Source organism: Bufo gargarizans, chromosome 7 (assembly GCF_014858855.1).
Source record: "Bufo gargarizans isolate SCDJY-AF-19 chromosome 7, ASM1485885v1, whole genome shotgun sequence".
Taxonomy (NCBI): domain Eukaryota; kingdom Metazoa; phylum Chordata; class Amphibia; order Anura; family Bufonidae; genus Bufo; species Bufo gargarizans.
Genome location: NC_058086.1, coordinates 109,084,126 through 109,108,266, shown reverse-complemented (window position 1 = coordinate 109,108,266; position 24,141 = coordinate 109,084,126). Strand labels below are relative to the sequence as shown.

General features: G+C 42.7%; 1 protein-coding gene across 1 annotated transcript in view; it reads left to right on the top strand.

The window, feature by feature from the left end:
* The window catches only part of UCK2 (uridine-cytidine kinase 2), a 147,208-nt gene that overhangs the window by 94,177 nt on the left and 28,890 nt on the right, over positions 1-24,141 (top strand). Inside the window, exons 4-6 of the mRNA XM_044301108.1 lie at positions 10,279-10,421; positions 20,631-20,728; positions 22,783-22,831. Coding sequence (XP_044157043.1) covers positions 10,279-10,421; positions 20,631-20,728; positions 22,783-22,831 — 290 coding nt within the window. The remainder of the gene's footprint in view (positions 1-10,278; positions 10,422-20,630; positions 20,729-22,782; positions 22,832-24,141) is intronic.

Here is a 24,141-nt window from a genome sequence, read left to right as displayed (position 1 = left end):
GGATTGCGTTTCACAGAACAGGCACACAGGGCTATTAGGGCCCATTCACACACAGCTGCTGCAAACCTCTCCTTTCACCTGCGACAAAGTGCATAATGTACTTCGCCACATCTCTGGAAGATTTGCGCTTTGCAGGAGAAGGCGAAGTAGAGGTTTGTCCTATAAAGGTAAAAAAAAGCAAAACAAAAAAAAAAATCGCCGGTGAGCAAAAAAGTTAATGTTCTGTTCCAAAAGTTCATAAAAGTTAATGTTCTGTTCAAATGTTATTATAAAGTTCATGTTAATAAATTTATTGCATTGCGGCCTGGTTTTTTCTTTTCTTTCTTTTTTTTTTTTTTTTTTTTTAACCTTCTAGGTGGACCAACAGATTAACCAGCTGCAGCACTAATGTGCATTCTGACAGACGCATTGCGCTGCTGTCAGATTACACAAAAGTTGGTGTATGCGGTGCTGCAAGACGAGATTTCTCCTCTGCAGTAAAAAAGTTGTTTGCCGAGGTTTATGAGCTAAGGGGCGGTGGTGTTCATATGCTTTGGCAAACACTTTGTATATAAAACATAAAACAAAAAAACGCAATGTTTTATTCATCCACATCGATGATGTGAATGGAGAAATCGAGTTTGCCAGGGCATACGAGCTAAGTGGGTATGGATGTTGGGCGGAGCTCCTATGTCCTGGCAGACGCCTTTCCCCCTTTTTTTTTTTTTGGGCAGAGATTTTTTTCATCCACATTGATTAATGCGAATGATGAAATCTGTGCCGTTCATTTTTTCTTTCAGCCCAGAGGCTGAACCGAAAAAAAAATAAAAAATCTTATTACTTGTTTGCTCAATATAAGGAGAATAGCAGAAACTCCTAATGCTGGCCATACATGTAATGATTGCGGAGACCCTCAAATGCCAGGGCAGTACAAACGCCCCACAAATGACCCCATTTTGGAAAAAGACACCCCAAGGCAGGCATGTCCAAACTGCAGCCCTCCAGCTGTTGCAAAACTACAACTCCCAGCATGCCCTAATAGCTGTAAGTTATCCAGGCATGCTGGGAGTTGTAGTTTTGCAACAGCTGGAGGGCCGCAGTTTGGACATGCCTGCCCTAAGGTATTCCCTGATTGGCATAATGAGTTCCTAGAAGTTTTTATTTTTTGTCACAAGTTAGCGGAAAATGATGTGGTGTGTGGTTTTTTTTTTTTTTTGTTTTTTTTTTTTTTGTTTTTTTTTTTTTTGTGAACTCACTATGCCCATCATGAAATACCTTGGGGTATCTTCATTCCAAAATGGGGTCACATGTGGGGTATTTATACTGCCCTGGCATTTTAGGGCCCTAAAGCGCGAGAAGAAGTCTGGAATCCAAATGTCTAAAAATGCCTTCCTAAAAGGAATTTGGGCCCCTTATCGCACCTAAGCTGCAAAAAAGTGTCACACATGTGGTATCGCCGTACTCAGAAGAAGTTGGGCAATGTGTTTTGGGGTGTCTTTTTACATATACCCATGCTGGGTGAGCGAAATATCTCTCTAAAATGACAACTTTGTATAAACATTTTTTATTAGTTGACTTTTAGAGAGATATACATTTCTCTCACCCAGCATGGGTGTATATATATGTAAAAATACACCCCAAAACACGTTGCCCTATTTCTTCTGAGTACGGCGATACCACATGTGACACTTTTTTTGCAGCCTAGGAGGGCAAAGGGGCACAAATTTTAAAGAGCACCTTTAGGAATTCACAGGGCATTTTTTACACATTTTGGATTTCAAACTACTTCTCACGCATTAGGGCCCCTAAAATGCCAAGGCAGTATAAATACCCCACATGTGACCCAATTTTGGAAAGAAGACACCCCAAGGTATTTCGTGATGGGCATAGGGAGTTCATGGAAGTTTTTATTTTTTGTCACAAGTTAGTGGAATATGAGACTTTATAAGAAAATAAATAAATAATTTTCCGCTAACTTGTGACAAAAAAATAAAAACTTCTATGAACTCACTATGCCCATCAGCGAATACCTTAGGGTGTCTACTTTCCGAAATGGGATCATTTGAGGGGTGTTTCTGCTGTCTGGGCATTGTAGAACCTTAGGAAACATGACAGGTGCTCAGAAAGTCAGAGCTGCTTCAAAATGCGGAAATTCACATTTTTTTGTACCATAGTTTGTAAATGCTGTAACTTTTGCGCAAACCAATAAATATACTCTTATTGCATTTTTTTTAATCAAAGACATGTAGCACAATAAATTTAGATAAAAATGTATATAGAAATGAACTGAAAGTGAAAAATGTCTTTTTTTTTTTTTGCAAAAAAATTCTGTAAATTTCAATTAATAACAAAAAATGTAAAAATGTCAGCAGCAATGAAATACCACCAAATGAAAGCTCTTAGTGAGAAGAAAAGGAGGTAAAATTAATTTGGGTGGTAAGTTATATGACCGAGCAATAAACCATGAAAGTAGTGTAATGCAGAATTTTAAAAAGTGGTCTGGTCATTAAGGGTGTTTAACCCCTTAAGGACTCAGGGCGTACCGGTCCGTCCTAACTTTAAATCAGGATTCCGGCGCCGTGGGGGTTAATCGGAACGGGATGCCGGCTGAAATCATTCAGTCGGCATCCCGTAACAACGCGTATCGGCGATCGCAGAAAACCACAGGTCAATTCAGACCTGCGGTTTTCTGCGCTTCCAGTCCATTCGGCTCTCCTGTGACCCGATGAACCGGAAAAAGACTTGCCTCCGACTCTGAGAGCCCCAGTGAGGATGAGGATTCCTTTTGTCATCCGCATTCTCCTCATCATCATCGGATGACTATGAGCCACCAAGGCGGCGGAGACAGGGGCCCCACATGCTAGGGATCCTGTGGCCCACCCTAGTACGAGCCGCCCTGGTGTTCGTACTGGTTTCCCGACCCACCAAAAAAGCCTAAGCCCACCGGAGCCCCCTGCCGATGAACTTAGTTGGTGTCCCCCAGTGGACTTTGAGCCTGAGATTCCGGATTTTGCTGGCAATCCTGGAATCCAGATTCCCACAGTGGGGTTTACTGAAATTGACTTTTTTAGTTTTTTTTCTTTTTCAGTAACCCACTGGTGAATCTGATGGTGGAGCAGACGAATCTGTACGCCCAACAGTTCCTCGCTCAAAACCCAGGCTCATTTTTGGCTAGACCTGGTGGCTGGACGCCGGTCAGTACAGCCGAGATGAGGACATTTTGGGGCATCATGCTGCATATGGGTCTAGTCCAAAAACTCTGTGTCGTCAGGCAATACTGGAGTGGGGACGTCCTATACCAGACCCCACTGTACAGTATGGTCATGACACGTCCCCGGTTTGAGGCCATCCGGAAATGTCTGCATTATTCCGATAATGCAGCATGTCACCCCCCCCCCCCCCCCCCCCCCCCCCGAGGTGATCCTGCCTATGACAGTCTGTATAAGATACGGCCGGTCATCGATCACTTTGGGGCCAAATTCATGGAGGCCTACGTACCTGGAAGGGAAGTCGAGGTTGATGAGTCTCTCGTTACATTCAAGGGGAGACTCAGTTTCTGCCAATATATTCCCACAAAGCGGGCGAGGTATGGCGTGAAGCTATGCAAAATTTGTGAGAGTACCTCAGGCGAGATTCCCATATTAAACCCCCAGAATGTCCCACCACTCTGGGTGTTAGCGGGAAACTCGTGTGGGACCTTATGTACCCACTGCTGGAAAACGGTTACCACTTGTATGTGGATAACTTTTATACCAGTATCCCCTTGTTCAGGTCCCTTGCCGCCAGATCCACGTTTGCTTGTGGGACCGTGCAGAAAAATCAACGCGGCCTCCCTGCCTACCCCCTCCAGATACCTATCCCCAGTGGTGAGACCTGTGCCCTTACCAGTGGAAACCTGTTGTTAGTCAGGTATAAGGACAAGAGGGATGTCCTTATGCTGTCCACAATCCACGGTAACAGCACCACCCCCGTCTCTGTGCGAGGTACCGCGGCAACGGTCCTCAAGCCCGATTGTATCGTCGACTAAACTCGGTATATGGGAGGAGTTGATCTCTCTGATCAAGTCCTCAAGCCATATAACACTGTGCGCAAAACCCGGGCATGGTACAAAAAAGTTGCGGTCTACTTGGTACAGGTTGCAATGTACAACTCTTTTGTACTATCCCGAAGCGCTGGCAGCACAGGGACATTCCTCCAATTGTATGAGGCAGTCCTCAAAGACCTGATCCTTTCGGACCGGGAAAGAGCAGGCCGGAGTACCTGGGAACTGGAGGCGCCTGGATCGTCCCTGGCCAACACTTTCCAGGTGTGGTCCCCCATACTGGAAAGAAGGGACGAACCCAAAAAAAGTGCAGTGTGTGTTGCAGGAGGGGGATACGGAAGGACACCACCACTCAGTGCGACACGTGCCCTGATCATCCGGGCCTCTGCATTATCGATTGCTACAGGGAGTATCACACTTCCATGGAGTACAATTTTTTTTTTAATCCCCAACAGTCCACTAGAGAACATAAAAAACTATGGCTCTCAGACTTTGGAGACACGGAAACAATTTTTTTTTCCCCAAAAAAATTAGTTTTAGTGCAGGCATCCTCAAACTGTGGCCCTCCAGATGTTGTAAAACTTTAACTCCCAGCATGCCCAGACAACCTACAGCCATCAGCAGGGCATGGTGAGAATTGTAGTTTTACAACATCTGGAGGGCCGCAGTTTTAGGATGCCTGCTTAGTGTCTCCAAAGTCTGAGAGCCATACATATTGGGCATCGTCGCGTGTGTAAAAGTCGTCGCTATAAAAATAACTTTTGACCAAACGCCTCGGATGAACGGTGTTAAAAATATAAAATAAAAACTGTGCCTAAACACCCATTTTTGGGCAAAATTTCCATTTGAATCCTTTTTTCCGGTAATAAAGCAAGGTTTAACAGCCAAACAAAACTAAATATTTATTGCCCCGATTCTGTAGTTTGCAGAAACACCCCATATGTGGTCGTAAATGGCTATATAGCCGCACGGCAGGGAACTCCATACGGTTTCTGGAAGGCAGATTTTGATGGACTTTTTATTTATTTTTTACACCATGTCCCATTAGAAGCCCCCGCTGATGTAGCCTAGACTAGAAACTCCAAAAAAGTGACCCCATCTAAGAAGCTACACCCCTCAAGGTATTCAAAAGTTACTTTACAAACTTTGTTAACCCTTTAGGTGTTCCACAAAACTAAATAGCGAATGTAGAAACAATTTTAGAATTTACATTTTTTGTTACATTGCCTCCAAAAAGAGTAATATAGAGCAACCAAAAATCATATTTACCCCCTAAAATAGTCCCAAAACAACAACCACGTTATCCCGTAGGTGGGGTCACTTTTATGGAGTTTCTACTCTAGGGGTGCATCAGGGGGCTTGAAAGGGTATGGTGTAAATAAACCAGTCCAGCAAAATCTGCCTTCTAAAACCATATGACTTTCCCCTTCTTCTAAGTCCTGCCGTTTAGCCAAATAGTAGTTTACGACCACATATGGGGTGTTTCTGCAAACTACAACAACCCGTTTTAAAGGGTTAAAATGGAAAATTTTCCAAAAATTGTTTTCCAACAATTTCTAAATTGTTTCTCCATCTGCCATTAACTATTGTGGAACACCTAAAGGGTTAACAAAGTTTGTAAACCTAGTTTTGAATATCTTAAGGGGTGTACCTTCTTAGATGGAGTAACTTTTTTGAAATTTTTATTCTAGGGGTGCAACAGGGGGCTTCAAATGGGACATGGTATAAGCAAAACCAGTCCTGCAAAATCTGCCTTCCAAAACCCATATGGTGTTCCCCTCCTATGTCCTCCCGTTCGGCCAAACCGTAGTTTACGACCACATATGGGGTGTTTCTGTAAACTACAGAATCAGGACAACCCATTTTGAGTTTTGTTTGGCAGTTAACCCTTGTTTTATTCCTGGAAAAAATTGATTATATTGGAAAATTTTCCCCAAAAATAGAAATGTCAAAATTGTTTCTCAATCTGCCATTAACTCTTGTGGAAGACCTAAAGGGTTAATAAAGTTTGAAAAAACTGTTTTGAATACCTTGAGGGGTGTAGTTTCTAGAATGGGGTCATTTTTGGGAGGTTTCTATCATCTAAGCCTCACAATATGACTTAAAAATGGGATTTTGAAGATTTCTGAAAAATTTCTAAATTTGCTTCTAAACTTCTAAGCCTCGTAACATCCCCCAAAAATAAAAAATCATTCCCAAAATGCTACAAACATGAAGTAGACATATGGGGAATTTTTCAAAACTTTTGGTAAATATGGTATTTTTTAATGCAAAAAAATTTACTTTTTGGACCCAATTTTAACAGTGTCATGAAGTACAATATGTGACGAAAAAACAATCTCAGAACGGCCTGGGTAGGTAAAAGCGTTTTAAAGTTATAAGCACTTAAAGTGACATTGGTCAAATTTGCAAAAATGGCAAAGTCCTTAAGGTGAAATAGGGCTGAGTCCTTAAGGGGTTAAGCTAGGGGAGCTGAGGTGGTTAAGTAGGCGCTAATTAGGCTGAGGTGGTTAAGTAGGCGCACATCAGTCTCCCCTGGTCCACAGCCCAGTGCTCAGCACATGGACCATTCGCCGACTGAGACCTCTGCGCCCAGCAGCTGTGACAGGACATACACAGGACGATAACCACTCCAATGGTTTACCCTGACACTGAGAGACATGATTACAATACACAATATATTAGAAACACATCCTAATAAAATTTCCACAACAAAGGTGACAAAAAAATGCCATTTTTTTTGTCACTTTGCATCACAAAAAGTGTAATGGCAAGCAATCAAAAAGTCATATGCACCCCCAAATAGTGCCAATAAAACCGTCCTCTCAGCCCGCAAAAAATTGAGCCTCTACTTAAAGGGGTTCTGCACTTTCATTTAACTGATGATCTATCCTCTGGATAGATGATCAGCTGTTTGAGAAGGCAGTGGCGCTCCAGCAGCGCCACGGCCTTCTCTCAGTTTACCGCCGGCCCACTGACGTCATGACTAGTCTCAACTAGCGTGGGCGAGGCTAAGCTCTGTTCACTTGAATGGAGCTTAGCTCCGCCCACGCTAGTTGATGCTAGTCGTGACGTCAGTGGGCCAGAGGCCCGGCGGTAAACAGTGAGAAGGCCGCTGCGCTGCTGGAGTGCCGCTGCCTTCTGAAACAGCTGATCGGCGGGGGTGTCGGGTGTCGGACCCCGCCGATCAGAAGCTTATCATCTAGTTAAATGAAAGTGCAGAACCCCTTTAAGACAATCTGCTAAAAAAAAAAAAAATAAATTTAAATGTAGACAAAAAAATAATAATGTGCCAAAACATCTATTTTTGGCAAAATTTGTAATTTTAATCCATTTTTTCCGTTGACAAAGCAAGCAAGTCAAACAAAACTATATTTATTGCCCCGATTCTGTAGTTTTCAGAAACACCCCATTATGTGGTCGTAAAATGCTGTATGGCCAAAAGGAAAGGGCGCAGAAGGAAAGGAACGCCATATGGTTTTTGGAACGCAGATTTTGCTGGACTTTTTTTTTTTTTTTTTTTTACACCATGTCATATTTATAGCCCCCCTGATGCACCCCTAGAGTAGAAACTCCATAAAAGTGACCCTATCTAAGAAACGACACCCCTCAAGGTATTCAACATTTTACAAACTTTTTTTAACCCTTTAGGTGTTCCACAATTAATGTCATTCCCAAAATGATCCAAACATGAAGTAAACATATGAGGAATTTAAATTAATAACTATTTTTGGCGGTATTACTATATATTATAAAAGTAGAGAAATTGAAACTTGGAAATTTGTCAATTTTACCAAGTTTTTGGTAAATTTGGTATTTTTTTTTTTTATAACTAAAGATTAATTTTTTTAAATCAATTTTTCCAGTGTCGTGAAGTACAACATGTGACGAAAAAACAATCTCCGAATAGCCTGGTTAAGTAAAAGCGTTTTAAAGTTATTCACACATAAAGTGACACTGGTCAGATTTGCAAAAAATGGCCTGGTCCTTAAGGTCAAAATGAGTCCAGTCCTTAAGGGGTTAAAGCCTTTTATTATCTGCTCTATGTGCACAGCCAATATAGATTGAGTTCTATCATAAGTGTTATCTGTTGTTTTTCCTGTGTTTTGGGCCAATTTATCCAATATAGCACCCTATGGGCATTGTGGTTTTAGGTTGATTTGCACATATTTTTCCTTTATCCTTAAAGGTTGATGTGGTCCCCCGGTGAACTGATTCCATTACACGGATAATAGAAACGCGTTGCGACAAAGTAAAATACCTGTGACATATGATGTGCTCCAGTTATCTGATAGTAATCATAAAATCTTGATGCCATTGGATACATAGGTGCCGATATAATGTGTGGGATAACTATATATATATATATATATATATATATATATATATATATATATATATTTTTTAGATGTACCTCGACCACTGACTATTAATAATGGACAAATGGATACAGTAGGTCTCTCATTGGGTGGTGGTATATATCCCTTGTCAGGAACATATAGGGCTATTAAGGGGCGATCCCGTATCAGGAACCTCCTATCAGGGTGGCCATTCCGTTTTTGTAGGCAGAGACATCAGCATGTAGGGCAATTTTGAGGGAAAGATATTTTTCTTTTCCTCAGCTCACCCAGCCTACCAGTCAAAAGTATTTTATTGTCACATTTTGGGTTATTGTTAATATTAGGGTTACATTTTACACTGAAGGTGCTCTGTGAATATATATAATTTGTTTACACTAGTGACTGACTTGGATTACTGATATCCTTTTTGATCAGAACTGTAATTTAATTTATGCCAGAAAGCAGCCAGATATAATTGCAGTTAATAAGGATCCGACGGTGATCTGTTGAATCTGGCAACAGACTCCAGCAGGCCGTTCTGGAGATGTGAACATGGCCTTAGGCTTCGTTCACATCACGGTTCAGCCTTTCCAGAGACAAAAGTCCTGTATGCACAACTTTTGTCTCTGCTCCAAAATCATCTTCTGAGCGGAAACATAACGGACCCCATTATAGTCTATGGGGTCCTAAGGGCTCAGTTATGTGCCTTCTCCGTCCTTTCCGATCTCCTGCTTCTAAACGGAACAGGAGAACTAAAAGGCTGAATGGTGATGTGAACAAAGCCTTACATGGACAGATGCTCACATTCCACTCTAGAAATCTGCCGACCTGAGAGCGCAGATACGGGTTCTTTGTCTCATGATGATTTTTTATTTTATTATCTGCTCAGAGTATCCCAACCGCAGCATCTTTTTCCCCATTTAGCTGTTTTCATGACATCACTGCATCCTTACAGGATGTTGACATGCTGAACTTCCTGTTTCCATCACCTTCCTCCTGGGTTTTGTAACCAAACCCAGCATGCTTTGCTCTATGATGTTTCACAGGGCTTGCTCTGCCTACTACACTGTTCTCTCTGTAATCTATGAACTGCCCCAATATTTGCTGCTGCAACAGTTTATTACTTCCCATATTTTGGGCATCATAGTGGTTAGCTTTGGTGCCTTGCAGCTGTAGGGACCTGGGTTTGAATCTAATTGAGGACATCATATGCATGGCGTTCTTATGTTCTCCCTGTGTTTGCATGGATTTCCTCCACATACTCCTACACTACAGAAACTACCATACGGATAGGGAATTTCCCAGACTTCCCTAGATAGCAGCGCACACAGATGCAGCATCTTGGGGCTCTCAGGGGTAGGCTACCAAAACTAAGTTATGTTGTATAACTACAGTGACTGATAGTTTCTAACTCTTTTTTTGATAGGTTTATTTTACACGTCTCACTGTCCCTTTGTCTTTTTGTGTATAAACATGACTCTTCAGATGCTGTCATATACCATGCCTGATGACGAGACCTAAGTAGTCTCTAAAGCTTGCTGGTTATAATCTAATCCAGGTATCAATTAAGCACTCTCAAGTGTTATCTTCTGAGATCATTTGTACATAGGAATCGTCTTTTATCATTGTTTGATTGCAAATGTGTATACAGATATAGCTGTCAGTCACCTGGTAAGATGGCCTGCATGTACAACTGGTCTTGGAGCAGAGATTTAAGTGCATAAATTACAAGTTTTACTGAATCTTTTCCAATAAAACATATAATCTGCTCAGCTTCTTCTGCTCTATAACTTGTTGCCTGCAGATTTCACTGCTTTTCATGGCGACTGATTCTCTTTGATTTGGATATAGTGTATAATGCAGTATCATAATCTTTTTAACCTCTTTCTTTCCCATTTTTTTACATCTCTCCCTAAGGAAAGAGGAGTCTGTAACTGTTTATCCAGCAGACGTAATACTGTTTGAGGGTATTCTGGCATTTTATGTTCAAGACATCAGGGACATGTTCCAGATGAAATTATTTGTGGATACGGATGCAGACACAAGACTGTCAAGAAGAGGTGCGTCTGATCATATAGATGTGCAACTCAGGGTGTTAAATCCACAGACACTTTAAAATATTACTTCCACTATTACTACTTCTGAACGCATCTGTTCGATAAATACTATGTTGTTGATAGTGGAAGGTGTGTAAGTGCCACCAATCTCCACAATCACCAGGTTTTTCAGCACAGCAAATGATTGCTGGTGATGCTCTTGTTGGATGCAATATTTTCTAATACTGGTATGATTTCTACACTTCGAAATGACAAGTTCGGTTTGGTTTTAGGTATTAGTTTACATCTTATCAACCACATGAACTTATCTGTTCTATAAAAACTTTGACAAGCAATTTTAAAATAAAAGTGTGAGGCCTTTATGAAGTCTAGACTGATAGCCAGAAGTAATTGGAAGGAATTTCCATAACCCTGAACTCACAAATTCTGGCTTCAGAAAGTTGCTAAATAGGGCAGCACAACATTACAACATTTTGGACATGCAGTTTTACACCACTCACTTCAGTTTTAGAAAGTGTGTATAGTGGGGATTAAAGAAGAGTAACACTACAAGTGCATTTCCCTACAACTTCCAATATCATATATACAAATCATGTTTTGGGTTAGATTTGATTGTATATCTTTAAGAGTTCATATTTCCCCTCACCCATGACTGCACCTATGCAACCAGGACCTCCCATCCAGTACAGGAAACCTGACTAGATAAAAAAAGGTTCACACCCCCACTATACCTCAGTTCAGGTACCTGAGGAGTTCCCTCTAAATCATGGTTCTCCCTTTGATTGGCTGGGGAAGGTCCGGGTCTACTACACCGTAAAGGGACCTATCCCTGGCGGCATAAGTCTCCCGTTGGAGCCGTCACCTAAGTCTGCCCTTCATCTTTATCCTGCCTCCTCTCAAGCCTCTTCGGGGAGCTGTTGTTGCCGTGTTCAGGCGGGCCCCGGTCCATGGCAGTGGCTGCGCCGGCATCCCATTTCCAAGATTGCGGAATTTGGCTCCTGGATGCTCGGCGCATGTGCAAATTCGGAGTGGCTTACGGCACATAGATGTATGTAATTTCCTGTGGCGGGACCGGAAGTTCTGCTGCCGTGGATTAGGCACCTTTTCTCCTTGGGCCATGGGAAGGAGCCTAGGCACGTTATAAATCCGGCAACAGGAGAAGGCAGACAGCCGTGGACGCACAGTGCTATGCAGGATCTGGAGCAGCCGCGTATCATGTTGGAGCCAGGTGACACCGGTCGCGCCGACCCTGTGGAACCCTCAATGCCCACAAGCCTGGTATTGGACCTGAGGAGGGGGAAAGATTGACGCTACATCTGGGTGAGACTGACCATTTACTAACCCCCCATTTATTTCTGGGTGTTTGCTTTTTTTTGTAGGTTGCTAAAGTACCTAAGAAAACTTCAGGCAAATACAAACATAGAGAATGTGGAGGATGTAAAGTGCCTCTGTCTTCTACATATGTTAAACCACTATGTAAGGCCATAGTTCGTTCGGAAGTTAAATCTTCCATAAAATCCTTCAAGTGAGGCTGGCAGAGACAGGCCTATAACTGTGACTCTGACTCTGAGCCTTCCGAAATAGATGAAGACCTACAATCGGGCGAGGATTTGTCCTCTGATTATATGTCTCCTAATGAAGATACAGCAGGGAAGTCTCAGTTTCCTCCAGAAGATGTAGAGCCCTTATTAAAAACCGTAAAAACTACCATGCAATTGGAGGACATTAAAGAGACTAAAACTATTGCTGACCAGGCTTTTGAGGGTCTGGGCCCAAAATGCCATATTTTTATTTATTTATTTATTTATTTATTTTTTTCATTCGCAAGAACATTGAAGCATTAATTAAAAAGGAATGGAAAAATCCAGACATGCATTATTATTTTTTTTTTCATTTCAAAATTCTGTCAAGAGTAAATATCCGTTTGAGGAATCTGTATCTAACGTATGGGACAGAGCTCCTTCCATAGATGCCCCGGTAGCCAAGATCGCCAAAAGATCAGACCTTCCCTTCGAAGACCTAGGCTGTTTAGGAGACCCCTTAGACAAAAAGGCGGATGTTTATCTCAGACGATCATGGGAATGTGCCTCGACAAGTCTCAGACCAGCCATTGCCGCCTCGTGGGTATCTATAATCTTTAAGGTTATGGCGGGGGCAGTTAGAATATCAAATCGGAGACTAAACACAAAGAAGATTTATTTTGGTAGCAGCTAGGCGTGCTGTATGGCTTAGGTCTTGGAAAGGGGATCAGGGCTCAAAGTTTAGACTTTGCCCTCTCCCATGTGAAGGTTCTAGACTGTTCGGTTCCTCTCTTGATGACGTATTAGAGAGAGCTTCAGACAACAAGGTTTCCGGTCCCCCAAAAGAATCCCTTTTAAAAAAAAAAATGTCAGGCTACGTTTCAAGGTCCGAGGAAAGTGAAAGAGAAAGATTCTCTAGGAAGTCTAGGGGTTTTCTGTTCAAAACCCAGGACAACAAACCCAAAGACAAATCTCAATGACTCCAGAAGTCAGGTAGGAGGAAGAATGTTGGGCTTCCTTCCAGCCTGGAAATCTGTGTCCCAAAACAAATGGATTTTAAGCGTAATAGAAAGCGGATACCGGCTGGAATTCCTTTCTTATCCAGGGGTTGCTGTATGGCAAGTCTGGACCTAGAGGACGCATACTATCATGTTCCAATTCATCCTTCCTCCCCCAAAATTTTTAAGAACAGCGGTATGGGTTCCGGGGGAGTTATTACATCTCCAGTACGAAGCTCTTCCCTTTGGTGTGTCACAGGCACCGAGGGTCTTCACCAAGGTGATGGCAGAGGTGGCAGCTTTTCTAAGACTGTCAGGCATTTCTCTAATCCCCTATCTGGACTATTTTCTGAGTGTTTCTCAGTCAAGAGAAGGGCTAGATATCAAGTTCCTCTGCTCCACTTTGGAAGACCTGGGGTGGTTAATCAATTGGAAAAAGTCAAACTTGATTCCTTCTCAGAGCTTTTGGGGATTCAGTTAGATTCTGGTCTACAAAGGAGTTTTCTTCTACCACAAAGAAAAGAGACAATTAAAGAATTGATATGGTCAATCTTCCTGTTTTACCGGTGTACTTTCAGAGAAGTGATGGCGGTACTGGGACAAATGACATCTGCAATACCGGCAGTTCCATATGCCCAGATCCACTCCAGTAATCTTCAAGCCGATATCCTGAGGTTTTGGGACTGTTCCCCGTATTCCTTTAGATCAGAAGTTCCATCTATCCTCAAAAGCTGGGCGGTAGCTAATGTGGTGGATGATGCCAGAGCACCTTTCAGCAGGTGTCCCATGGACATTTCTAGATCAGAGCATTGTGATCACCGATGCCAGTCCTTGGGGATGGGGTGCCCACTACCAGAGCAGGTATTGGCAGGGGAGGTGGGACCTGAATACAAAAAGGGAAAGGAATCATCCAATTTCAAGGAGTTAAAAACAGTACAAATGACTCTGATGATAGATGAAGTAAGAAACAAGAGGATGATTTTTTTTTTATTCGGGCAATGCAACAGTGGTGTCCTATATAAACCATTAAGGGGTGACAAGAGTCTCCTCCCTCCTTCACCTATGCCAGGAGATTTTTTATTTAGCAGAGACAAGGATGCTCTCCCTTCAAGTGAATTGCTGAAAGAGGAAGGAAAATACTGTAGCAGACTTCCTCAGTCTGGTTTCCATAAAACAGGGAGACTGGTGCCTGAACAAAGAAATATTTGCTCAGATAGTCCAGAAATATGGTCTGCCTAGGGTAGACCTGTTTGCCTCCCGCGCCAACAGGAAGGTAGAAAGATTTTTCTCCCTAAATCACTTAGACAGCCCATCAGCAGTGGATGGGTTAGCACAGGACTGGAGTCTAGAGTTGGGCTACGCCTTTCCTCGCTTTTGCCTAATCCCTCAAGTTTTGAACAGGATAGAGGAGGAGCCTCAGTCATCTTTATATCCCCAAAGTGGACCAAGAAGTCCTGGTACTCGAGTCTTCTGAAATTGACAATTCAACCTCCCTGTCATCGAGGGAAGATCTTTTCCAGGGCCCGTTGCTTCACCCCAATCCAGAAGTCCTTCACTTGTCAGCTTGGAGGTTGAAAGGGAAATCTGGTTAGGAAGGGGTTTGTCAGTTAGTGGTCTCCACAATGCTAAAAAGTAGAAAGGAGGTGACCTCTAAGAAATATATAAAAATGTGGAATGTGTTTTCTACCTTCTTAGGTTATAGTTAGGTTATAGTCCAGATCCTCTCAAGTCTCCAGAAATTCCAAAAGTACTAGAATTTTTACAAGCGGGGCTTGAGACGTGTTAAGGCCTCAACTTTGAAGGTTCAGATAGCTGCCCTAAGTTACCTTTTTGAATTACAGGTTAGCGGAGCATCCTTGGATCAGGATATTTTTATCTCCTGCTTCCAGGTCTCCTCCTTCCCTCAGATCCTTGTCCCCTCCCTGGGATTTTAATACAGTTCTCACGGCTCTAGCCCAGAAGGTTATCAGGCCTATCCCTTCTTTTCAGCCAAAGGTGGTATCAGATTTTTCTTTCGTCCTTTTGCCCTAACCCAGCCAATGCGTTAGAGGAGAGATTTCATTGCTTGGCTGTCAGAAGGTATCTGTTTTACTTAGGGTACTTTCACACTTGCGTTGTTTGATTCCAGCAGGCAGTTCCGTTGCCTGAACTGCCTGCCTGATCAGGCAAACTGTATGCAAACGCATGCTATTTTTTCTGACTGATCAGGCATTTTTCAGACTGATCAGGATCCTGATCAGTCAGAAAAATGCATTGCAATACCGGATCCGTTTTTTCCGGTGTCATCAGGCAAAACGGATCCGGTATTTATTTATTTTCCCATTTTTAAAGGTCTGCGCATGCGCAGACCAGAAGGACTGGTCCGGTCTGGTCCAGCACTAATACATTCCTATGGGGAAAAAATGCCGGATCCGGCATTCAGGAGATAAAACCGTAGCATGCTAGGGTTTTCTCTTTTGCCTGATCAGTCAAAATGACTGAACTCAAGCATCCTGAATGGATTACTCTCTATTCAGAATGCATGAGGATATGCCTGATCAGTTCTTTTCCGGTATAGAGCCCCTGTGACGGAACTCTATGCCAGAAAAGAAAAAGTGCTAATGTGAAAGTAGCCTTAGATTCCACTTCTCCTTGGAGGATAGAGGAAAACCTCTTTATTCAGTTCCAGGGAAAGTGTAAGGGCCATAAAGTCTCCTCTAGTGTGATACCTAGATAGCATTCTTAACCTATTTCGATGGCCTATTCTTCTCTTGATCATCCCCCTCCAACAGGGTTTCGGGCTCATTCTACCATGGCAGTAGCTACCTCCTGGGCAGAAAGGGCTGAGGCTTAGTTGGCCTAGATCTGTAGAGCGGCTACTTGGAGTTCTCCCCACACTTTTTTTCAAACATTATAGGTTATATTTCAACTCAGATGCGGCCTTTGGGAGAAAAGTACTTTGGGCCGTAGTCCCACAAGTTTTTGACTTATTTATTTTCGCATAGGTGCCGTCATGGGTGAGTGGAAAACAATAATTGCTCTTACCGGTAATAGTTTTTCTTGAAACCCATGATGGCACCCCTATTTCCCCTCTTTTTCTATATATAGTGCACTTACGGAAGTTGCGGAGTTACTAAATTTGTTTCGGTTTTCGTGCTTCTTTTCTTGGTGTCTGCATGCCTCCGGAGTTCGGTTTATTATAATCACTGAGGTGTGGTGGGGGTGTGAACCTTTTTTGATCTTGTCAAGTTTCCTGTCCTGGATGGGAGGTCCTGGTCGCATAGGTGCCGCCATGGGTTTCAAGAAAAACAAATACCAATAAGAGCAATTATTACTTGCTAAATTTTGAAGATTTTCCTGAATATTAAAATGAATCATCTGTTTACTCAGGGCTCCAGATGGTGACCAAAATGGTCACCAATGCGACTTAGAATTAGTCTTGTCGCCATTTGCGACTAGACCCGCTGCCACAACTCTGCCGTTAAACAGAGGCGGGCACAGGAGATGATGGTTCTCTGCCCCGCCGCCAATGTTCTTCTCAGAAGCGCAGTGGAGGAGTCTCTCCCTCCCCCTGTGCTGCTGCCACCGCCTCCGCCAAAAAGAGACGGGAGGAGGGAGGGAGGCGCTGTGGCCACCAATGAAGAAAACTGACCTGTCATTACAAAAACAGGCGGTGGGTTCTGGACTCAAATAGCCGGCACCCGTCCTTTGTGACAGGGAGCTGCGATCAGCTGCAGTTGAGTTAACCCTTTAGGTGCGGTAAGTGCCAATGAGGGTTTAAAAAAAAATTAACTCGCCTCCTCCACTTGATCGCGTAGCTGCCGGTCTCCTGTTCTTTCTTCAGGACCTGTGGTGACGGGTCACTGAGCTCATCACATGGTCCATTACCATGGTGATGGCTCATGTGATGTATCATGTGATGAGCACTGTGATGTCACCACAGGTCCTTTGACAGGTCCTGAAGAAAGAACAGGAGACGATCAATTGGAGGAGGTGAGTTCATTATTTTTTTTATTTTTTTACCCTCATTGGCACTGCCCACTGCGCCACCAATGTTCATTATATTAAGGAGGGGGGCGCACTGCGCCACCAATGTTTATTATATTGGGGGGGGGTGCACTGCGCCTCCAATGTTTATTATACTGGGGTGTTGGGGGGCACTGTGCCACCAATGTTTATTATATTGGGGGGGCGCACTGCGCCACCAATGTTTATTATATTGACCTTCTACTAAGCATTCTGTATTAAAGAATGCTATTATTTTCCCTTATGACCAGGTTATTAGGGAAAATAATACAGTGAATAGACTTTCATCCTAGCAACCATGCGTGAAAATCGCACCACATCCGCACTTGCTTGCAATATTCACGCAGCCCCATTAACTTCTATGGGGCCTGCGTTGCGTGAAAAACGCACAACATAGAGCATGCTGCGATTTTTCACGCAATGCAGAAGTGATGTGTGAAAATCACTGCTCATGTGCACAGCCCCATAGAAGTGAATGGGTCCGGATTTAGTGCGGGTGCATTCTGGTATTTTGAATGCCAGATCTGGCACTAATACAGTCCTATGGGGAAAAATGCTGGATCCGGCATTCAGGCAAATCTTCAGGTTTTTTTCGCCGGAGATAAAACTGTAGCATGCTGCGGTTTTCTCTTTTGCCTGATCAGTCATTTTGAACTGAAGACATCCTGATGCATCCTGAACGGATTACTCTCCATTCAGAATGCATGGGGATATACCTGATCAGTTATTTTCTGGTATTGAGCCCCTAGGACGGACCCTATTCCGGAAAAGAAAAACGCTAGTGTGAAAGTACCCTAAAATATTAAGTTTAAATCCCCCCTTTCCCAATTTTACATATAAAATATATAAACAATAAATAAATAAATAAACATATTACATAGCGCTGTCCAAACTATTAAATTATTAAAAAATATCTCCTATGCGGTGAGCATTCGCCACTTTTTAGTCACCTTATCACCCCAAAAAATAGGATAGGACTGTTCTATTATGGGGCGAATGTTTCATGAAATGCACGCAGCTTTTTTTTTCTTTCCCGAGGTATTGAGTATCGCAATACTTTTTTTATGGTGACGAAAGCGAATCTAAATTTTGGTATCAAAACAACCCTACGCCGATCTGATCGGCGTAGCGTTGTCACAGTACCAAAATTTTAATTCAGTTTCGATTTGGCGACTAAAAATTTAATTGGTTACTAGGTATTTTTTTGGGGTCTGGAGCACTGTTACTGATTTTTTTTAAAAAGTTTCCCTGTATGTACATTTTAGAAGTTTTGCTCTTAAGTCAGCTCCTTTTTAAGATCCTAGTAACTATTCCTGGCATCTCTTGATCATTGATAATTGGGTAGTATGCAGAGTTGTCATATGGAAAACAAGTCACTACTCTGAGTCCCTTTTAAAGGGGTTATCCGGGTTCACAGCTGAACCCGCACATACCTCCATTTTCACCTAGGCAGCCCCCCTGACAGGAGCATTGGAGCAGTTCATGCTCTGATGCTCTCCTTTGCTCTGCGCTCTGCATGGGGCTGCCAGGAACCCTGGTGACGTCACCGGCACTGATGGGAGGCATTTAGCACTACCCTAGCCAGTAAAACTGCTAGGACAGCGCTAAAGCCTGCCCATCAGAGCCGGAGAACTCACCGAACACACTGCCGGGCGGAAGTTTCCGCCCGGCCGTGTGTTATTGAAAACAAAAGAGCCCGTGCCCTGCACGATTTAGCGCAGGGCAAGGGAGCGCATCGGAGCATGAGATGCTCAGGGGGGCTGCCTGGGTGAAAATAAGGGTATGTCCGGGTTCAGCTCTGAACCCCGGACAACCCCTTTTAAAGGGGTTGTCTGTTTCAGGAGGAAACCAGACAACACATGGGATCTGCCTGCAATTAAGAAGCGATCATTACTTGGCAGATCCTGCACTGCCACTTCATTTCTCCCGGACGGGATCTGTTTGCACGGCCGCAATAGTGATTTCATGCCAACATCGCGTAACTGCTGCAGCCAATCATTGGCCTCAGTGGTGCATGAGTTATTGACATGATAAACAGATTACTGGGAGAACCAGAACGGTAGAGCGGAATCTGCCAGGTAAGGAATGATCACTTATTTATTGCAGGCAAAGAAGAAACCAGACAGCCTCTTTTTAAAGGGAACCTGTCATGTGGATATTTGATTATAATCTAACTAATTATATACAATCATTAACTACTAAAAATGTCCTTAGATGTATTCACTTACTAGTGTGACAGATGGTTACCTCATAATATACACACAAAGATGCCGCATGCTAATGAGCTGATTGGAGTCCGGCGTGATGTCATTGAGTCCAACGTTTATTTAATTCAGAGCTATAGCCACTCCCCTGCCCACCTGCTGCTAATTCATATGGAAAAGTAATGTCATTCAGCAGCAGGTAGGCGGGGAGAGTCAGGAGCTCATGAATATTCAGAACTCATCATTATCAACTGGAGCTTTTCAATACAAGATGTTGGCAGATTGACCCGGTCAATTAAAGAAAGTGACCCAGCATTTTGCTAAGAGAATCAGTCACTTATTTATGTTGCCCTTAGTTAGGACACCATAAAACTGGTGACAGGTTTGTACACCTTCAGGGGCAATTCTTTTTATGATTGCATTTTACTATTAAAGTTATTAAAAATATCGAACCGTTATGTAACAAAGGGTTTGTAGCTATGTGAATCATACTTTTTACTTTCACTTTGTACCCATCATCTAATAAATTCTATCTCTGAATTGCTAAAGGATCATAAACACTTATGTAACCCCTTCCTGATGCCTTGACTTTCCGTTTTTTTGTTTTTTGTTTTTTGCTCTTTTGTTCCCTGCCTTCCCAGAGCCATAACTTTTTTTTTTTTTTCTGTTTACATAGCTGTATGAAGGTTGTACTTTCTAATGCCAATAATATGGCATACAATGTAGTGGGAAGCAGGAAAAAAAATTCTAAATGGGGTGGAATTTGAAAAAGAAATGCAATTCTGCTACAGTTTTATGGGTTTTGTTTTTGTGGCGTTCACTATGCAATAAAACTGATATGTGCTCTTAATCCTCCACGTCAGTACGATTAAGGCTACTTTCACACTAGTGGCAGGACGGATCAGACAGGCTGTTCATCCTGTCGGATCCGTCCTGCCGTGCCGCCGGACTGCCGCTCCGTCCCCATTGAATATAATGGGGACAGGGGTGGAGCTCCGGCGCAGCACGACGAGAGGCCGCCAGACTAAAAAGTCAGACATGCAGTACTTTTAGTCCGGCAGCCTCTCGCCGTGCACTGCCGTGCTGCGTCGGAGCTCTGCCCCGTCCCCATTATAGTCAATGGGCGGCAGTCCGGCGGCACGGGGAAATGGCAGCAGGATGGATCAGACAGGGTGAACAGCCTGTCGGATCCGTCCTGCCTCTAGTGTGAAAGTAGCCTTGGGCGATACAACAGAGGGAAAATTCTGAGCCTGCTACAGTGGGTCGAATAAAAAAAATATATATAATTATTTTTATTTTTTAAAGCTCAAAATGAGTACAGTGCAATAATAAAATAAATTGGCCCCAAAGGTGTAGATAGGATTTAAGACGATGGCATTTCTATCAAAATGAATGTTGAGCACCACTCGTATTTCTGTCTGGATGTGATTCATACTATGTGATAAAATTCTGCTGTACTGAGCTAACTTACTTTTCGCCTTGCAGTGCTGAGGGACATCAATGAACGAGGGCGGGATTTAGAGCAGGTTCTTTCCCAATACATAAAATTTGTAAAGCCAGCCTTTGAAGAATTCTGCCTACCTGTAAGTAAACACAGCTAAAGGGAATGTATTATCAAGAAATGATTAATTCTTTCATGTTTTTATGTAAAGCATGTCAATTTTCATTGTTTTTATGATCTTCCATATTACTTGCTACTTACACAGTCTCCTATGGCCCATTTTGCTGTATGAAGTGGATTATGCACGTTTTTTTGCCCAGATTTACGCGCAGAAATAACCCTGCGTAATGCAATGCTTGCAAACTTGTGAGAAGCCTATTTATAGATAAATTTCACATATACATTGCTTCTTTCTTCCGTGCAGAAATTGACCTGATGTGCAGATAAAAAAATCTGCAGCATGTCAATTGTTTGTGTGTGGTTTGTTTTTGTTTTTTGTGCGGATTTCACCCTATTCAATGGAAGGGTAAGATCTGCAGCAAAACCACATCAAAACTGTGCCAAAAACTGCAAGTAACAGAAATCCACACCAAAAACCATGTGTATTTTTAGTTTTGAAATCTGCACTTGCATGCAGGTACCCTTAGCCATGAAGCACATAGCTGTTGTCTATTTGCGATCAGTAACATATGGATACCAACTATGTGTATCCCACACTTTCCTCTGTCCCTACTATAGAAAGCCTATTCTTGTCCGCAAAATGGATACAATTCATGAAACGACTGCATGGATGAGGACAGCACAGGATGACATTGCGGCCCCGTAGATATTAAAGGGTCCGCATGTGATCTGTAAATGTTTTTGAATGATGTTTATAAAGCAGAGCAGCAGCTCAGCCAAAATGGCTTCCCACATAATAGTGTACAGAAAATGATAGCTACAATTAGAAAATAAAAATATTTACATCAGTGGTTTTAATTGGTTAAGAAAAACTAGGTGGTACATTCAGAATCCTAAAATAGATATATATACACTTATGTGTAAATGGATCAGTTCTGGTATCATTGTTAAAACTTTGCATTATGGCAAGTAACGCCTCCAAATAACACACTGGAGAGACATATACCAAAAACCATGTACATCTTTATTAGAAAAATCCATAAAATAACATTATGGAAGCCTGGGAATAAAATGTGCGTTGGGTTGCCAGTGCTCTTCTTTGGTTGGTATGTGTAATGCCATTTTTTTAATGGATTGTTTGTATACCCATTTTTGGCCCCAATTATAGACTAAATTTTTATTTTTTTTTATAGTCTCATGCACACGATCATATCTGTACTGCCGTACACAAAGCCTGGATCCGCAACATACAGACAAATTCGGTGTGCAATACATATTTTTCTCATTCTCATCACTAAAACTGACTATCCTTGGCCACAATTTGGGCAAGAATAGGACAGCACACAGGTTTCCATTTTATTTTGTGGATTTTTCTCATAAAGATATACATGTTTTTTTGGTGTATGTCTCTCCTGTGTTATTTTGGAGGGGTTACTTGTCAAGATGCTTAGGCCATCACTATCTGTTAAATTTGGAGTACCGCATACTGTTATTGCTGGTGCCAGCAAGCACTTGTTAGTCGTAATCAAGTAGTAGAAAATTGCGGCACACAGTATTTTTCTTTGCTGATAGATTTTAATCTTGTATCATCATGATCCAGTGCAGTTACAGGGTATATAAAGCAGGCATGTATAAATCAGTATGGCGACTGGACGTTTCGGCCTATCGGGGCCTTCTTCAGCGGTCTTAATCTGTAGCTGGCGCTGGATGCCTACTAGGCCATCAGTATGTGATCTGCAGGGATCCTTGATCATCTGATCCCGAGTAGCATTGGTGCTGTATGCGATACCCTGCACTGCAGTTATTAAGTAGACAGCGTGCAGTTGGATGGACTAAGGAAACTTTGAAGGGTCTGCAGCGCTCACACGAGCGCCTCAGCGGCTTCAAACAGCTTATTGACAGGGGTACCAAGAACCTACTTAAATAAAGTATCCTGATCCTAGAACACTCCTGTAATCACTTTTATCTGTATAATCAGGCATTTTAAACTGTCTTATGTAGTAAATGTCCTTTTTTAAGTTCTCTGAGAGCTCTTTACTGCTTTATTACTGTGGTTAACCCTTCATTGTCTTGTAGACGAAGAAGTATGCTGATGTGATCATTCCCAGAGGTGCTGACAACCTTGGTAAGTAGCACCAGTTGATTATAGGCCAAGCGATCAGTTTAGGATGGAGTATTAAGCCACAGCTTTTGCTGATTTATGTACTGGTGATCATTTTCAGTCAGTGGTCCATAAAGAGTCAAGTGCTTGGTACAATGAGACCAGGACTCTTAGGCTACTTTCACACTTGCGTTCAGAGCGGATCCGTCTGAGACGGATCCGCTGATATAATGCAGACGGTGGATCCGTTCAGAACGGATCCGTCTGCATTATATTGTAAAAAAAATTCTAAGTGTCAAAGTAGCCTCAGACGGATCCGTCCAGACTTTACATTGAAAGTCAATGGGGGACGGATCCGTTTGAAAATTGAGCCATAGTGTGTCATATTCAAACGGATCCGTCCCCATTGACTTACATTGTAAGTCTGGACGGATCAGTTTGCCTCCGCACGGCCAGGCGGACACCCGAACGCTGCTGTTCAGGTGTCCGCCTGCTGAGCGGAGGCCAAACGCTGCCAGACTGATGCATTCTGAGCGGATCCGCGTCCACTCAGAATGCATTAGGGCTGGACGGAAGCCTTACACAAACTAGTTAAGGGGCAGCACGGTGGCTCATTGTTTATCAGTGGTGCCTTGCAGCGCTGGGGTCCTAGGTTCGAATCCAACCAAGGACAATATTTGCATGGAGTTTGCGTGGATTTCCTCCGGGTACTCCTCCCACACTCCAAAGACATACTGATAAGGAACTTAGATTGTGACAACTTGATGCTAATGTCTGGAAAGTGCTGCGGAATATAGTAGCGCTATATAACCACATAAAATTAAAAAAGAGATATGCAGGGCTGACAGTTCACAATTGTGGAATTAATGGGTAATTCAACATCAACCTGGGGAATTATATCCTGCATATATAAGCATTTACTATCAAAACTTTTGGATACATTTCCATCAGAGACAACTGAAGCGGGAAGGGGATGTTGGCCCTATAGAACCTGATCAATGGGAAGAAATTTTGCAGTGGATCCCCAGACTGTCTCTTAGTAACCCATATCACTTATCTAACTTATACTTATTGCACAGGGTTTTATACACAGTCGAGTCACATAATTATAACCACCAGCTAATATACAGAGTAACCACTGTGTGCAGCATGGACAGAAGCTAGGCAGGCTAAGAGTCACAGAGCCATGTTGATTGTAGTGCATCCTACAGCAGCTGGAGAGTGCGGGGAGGAGGATCTGTAGAGTGAATACAATCAAGGTGGTCCCCCAGATGCTGAATTGGCTTCAAGTCTAGAGTTAGTGGTCAAGGTAGTATTTAGAATTCCTGGTCATG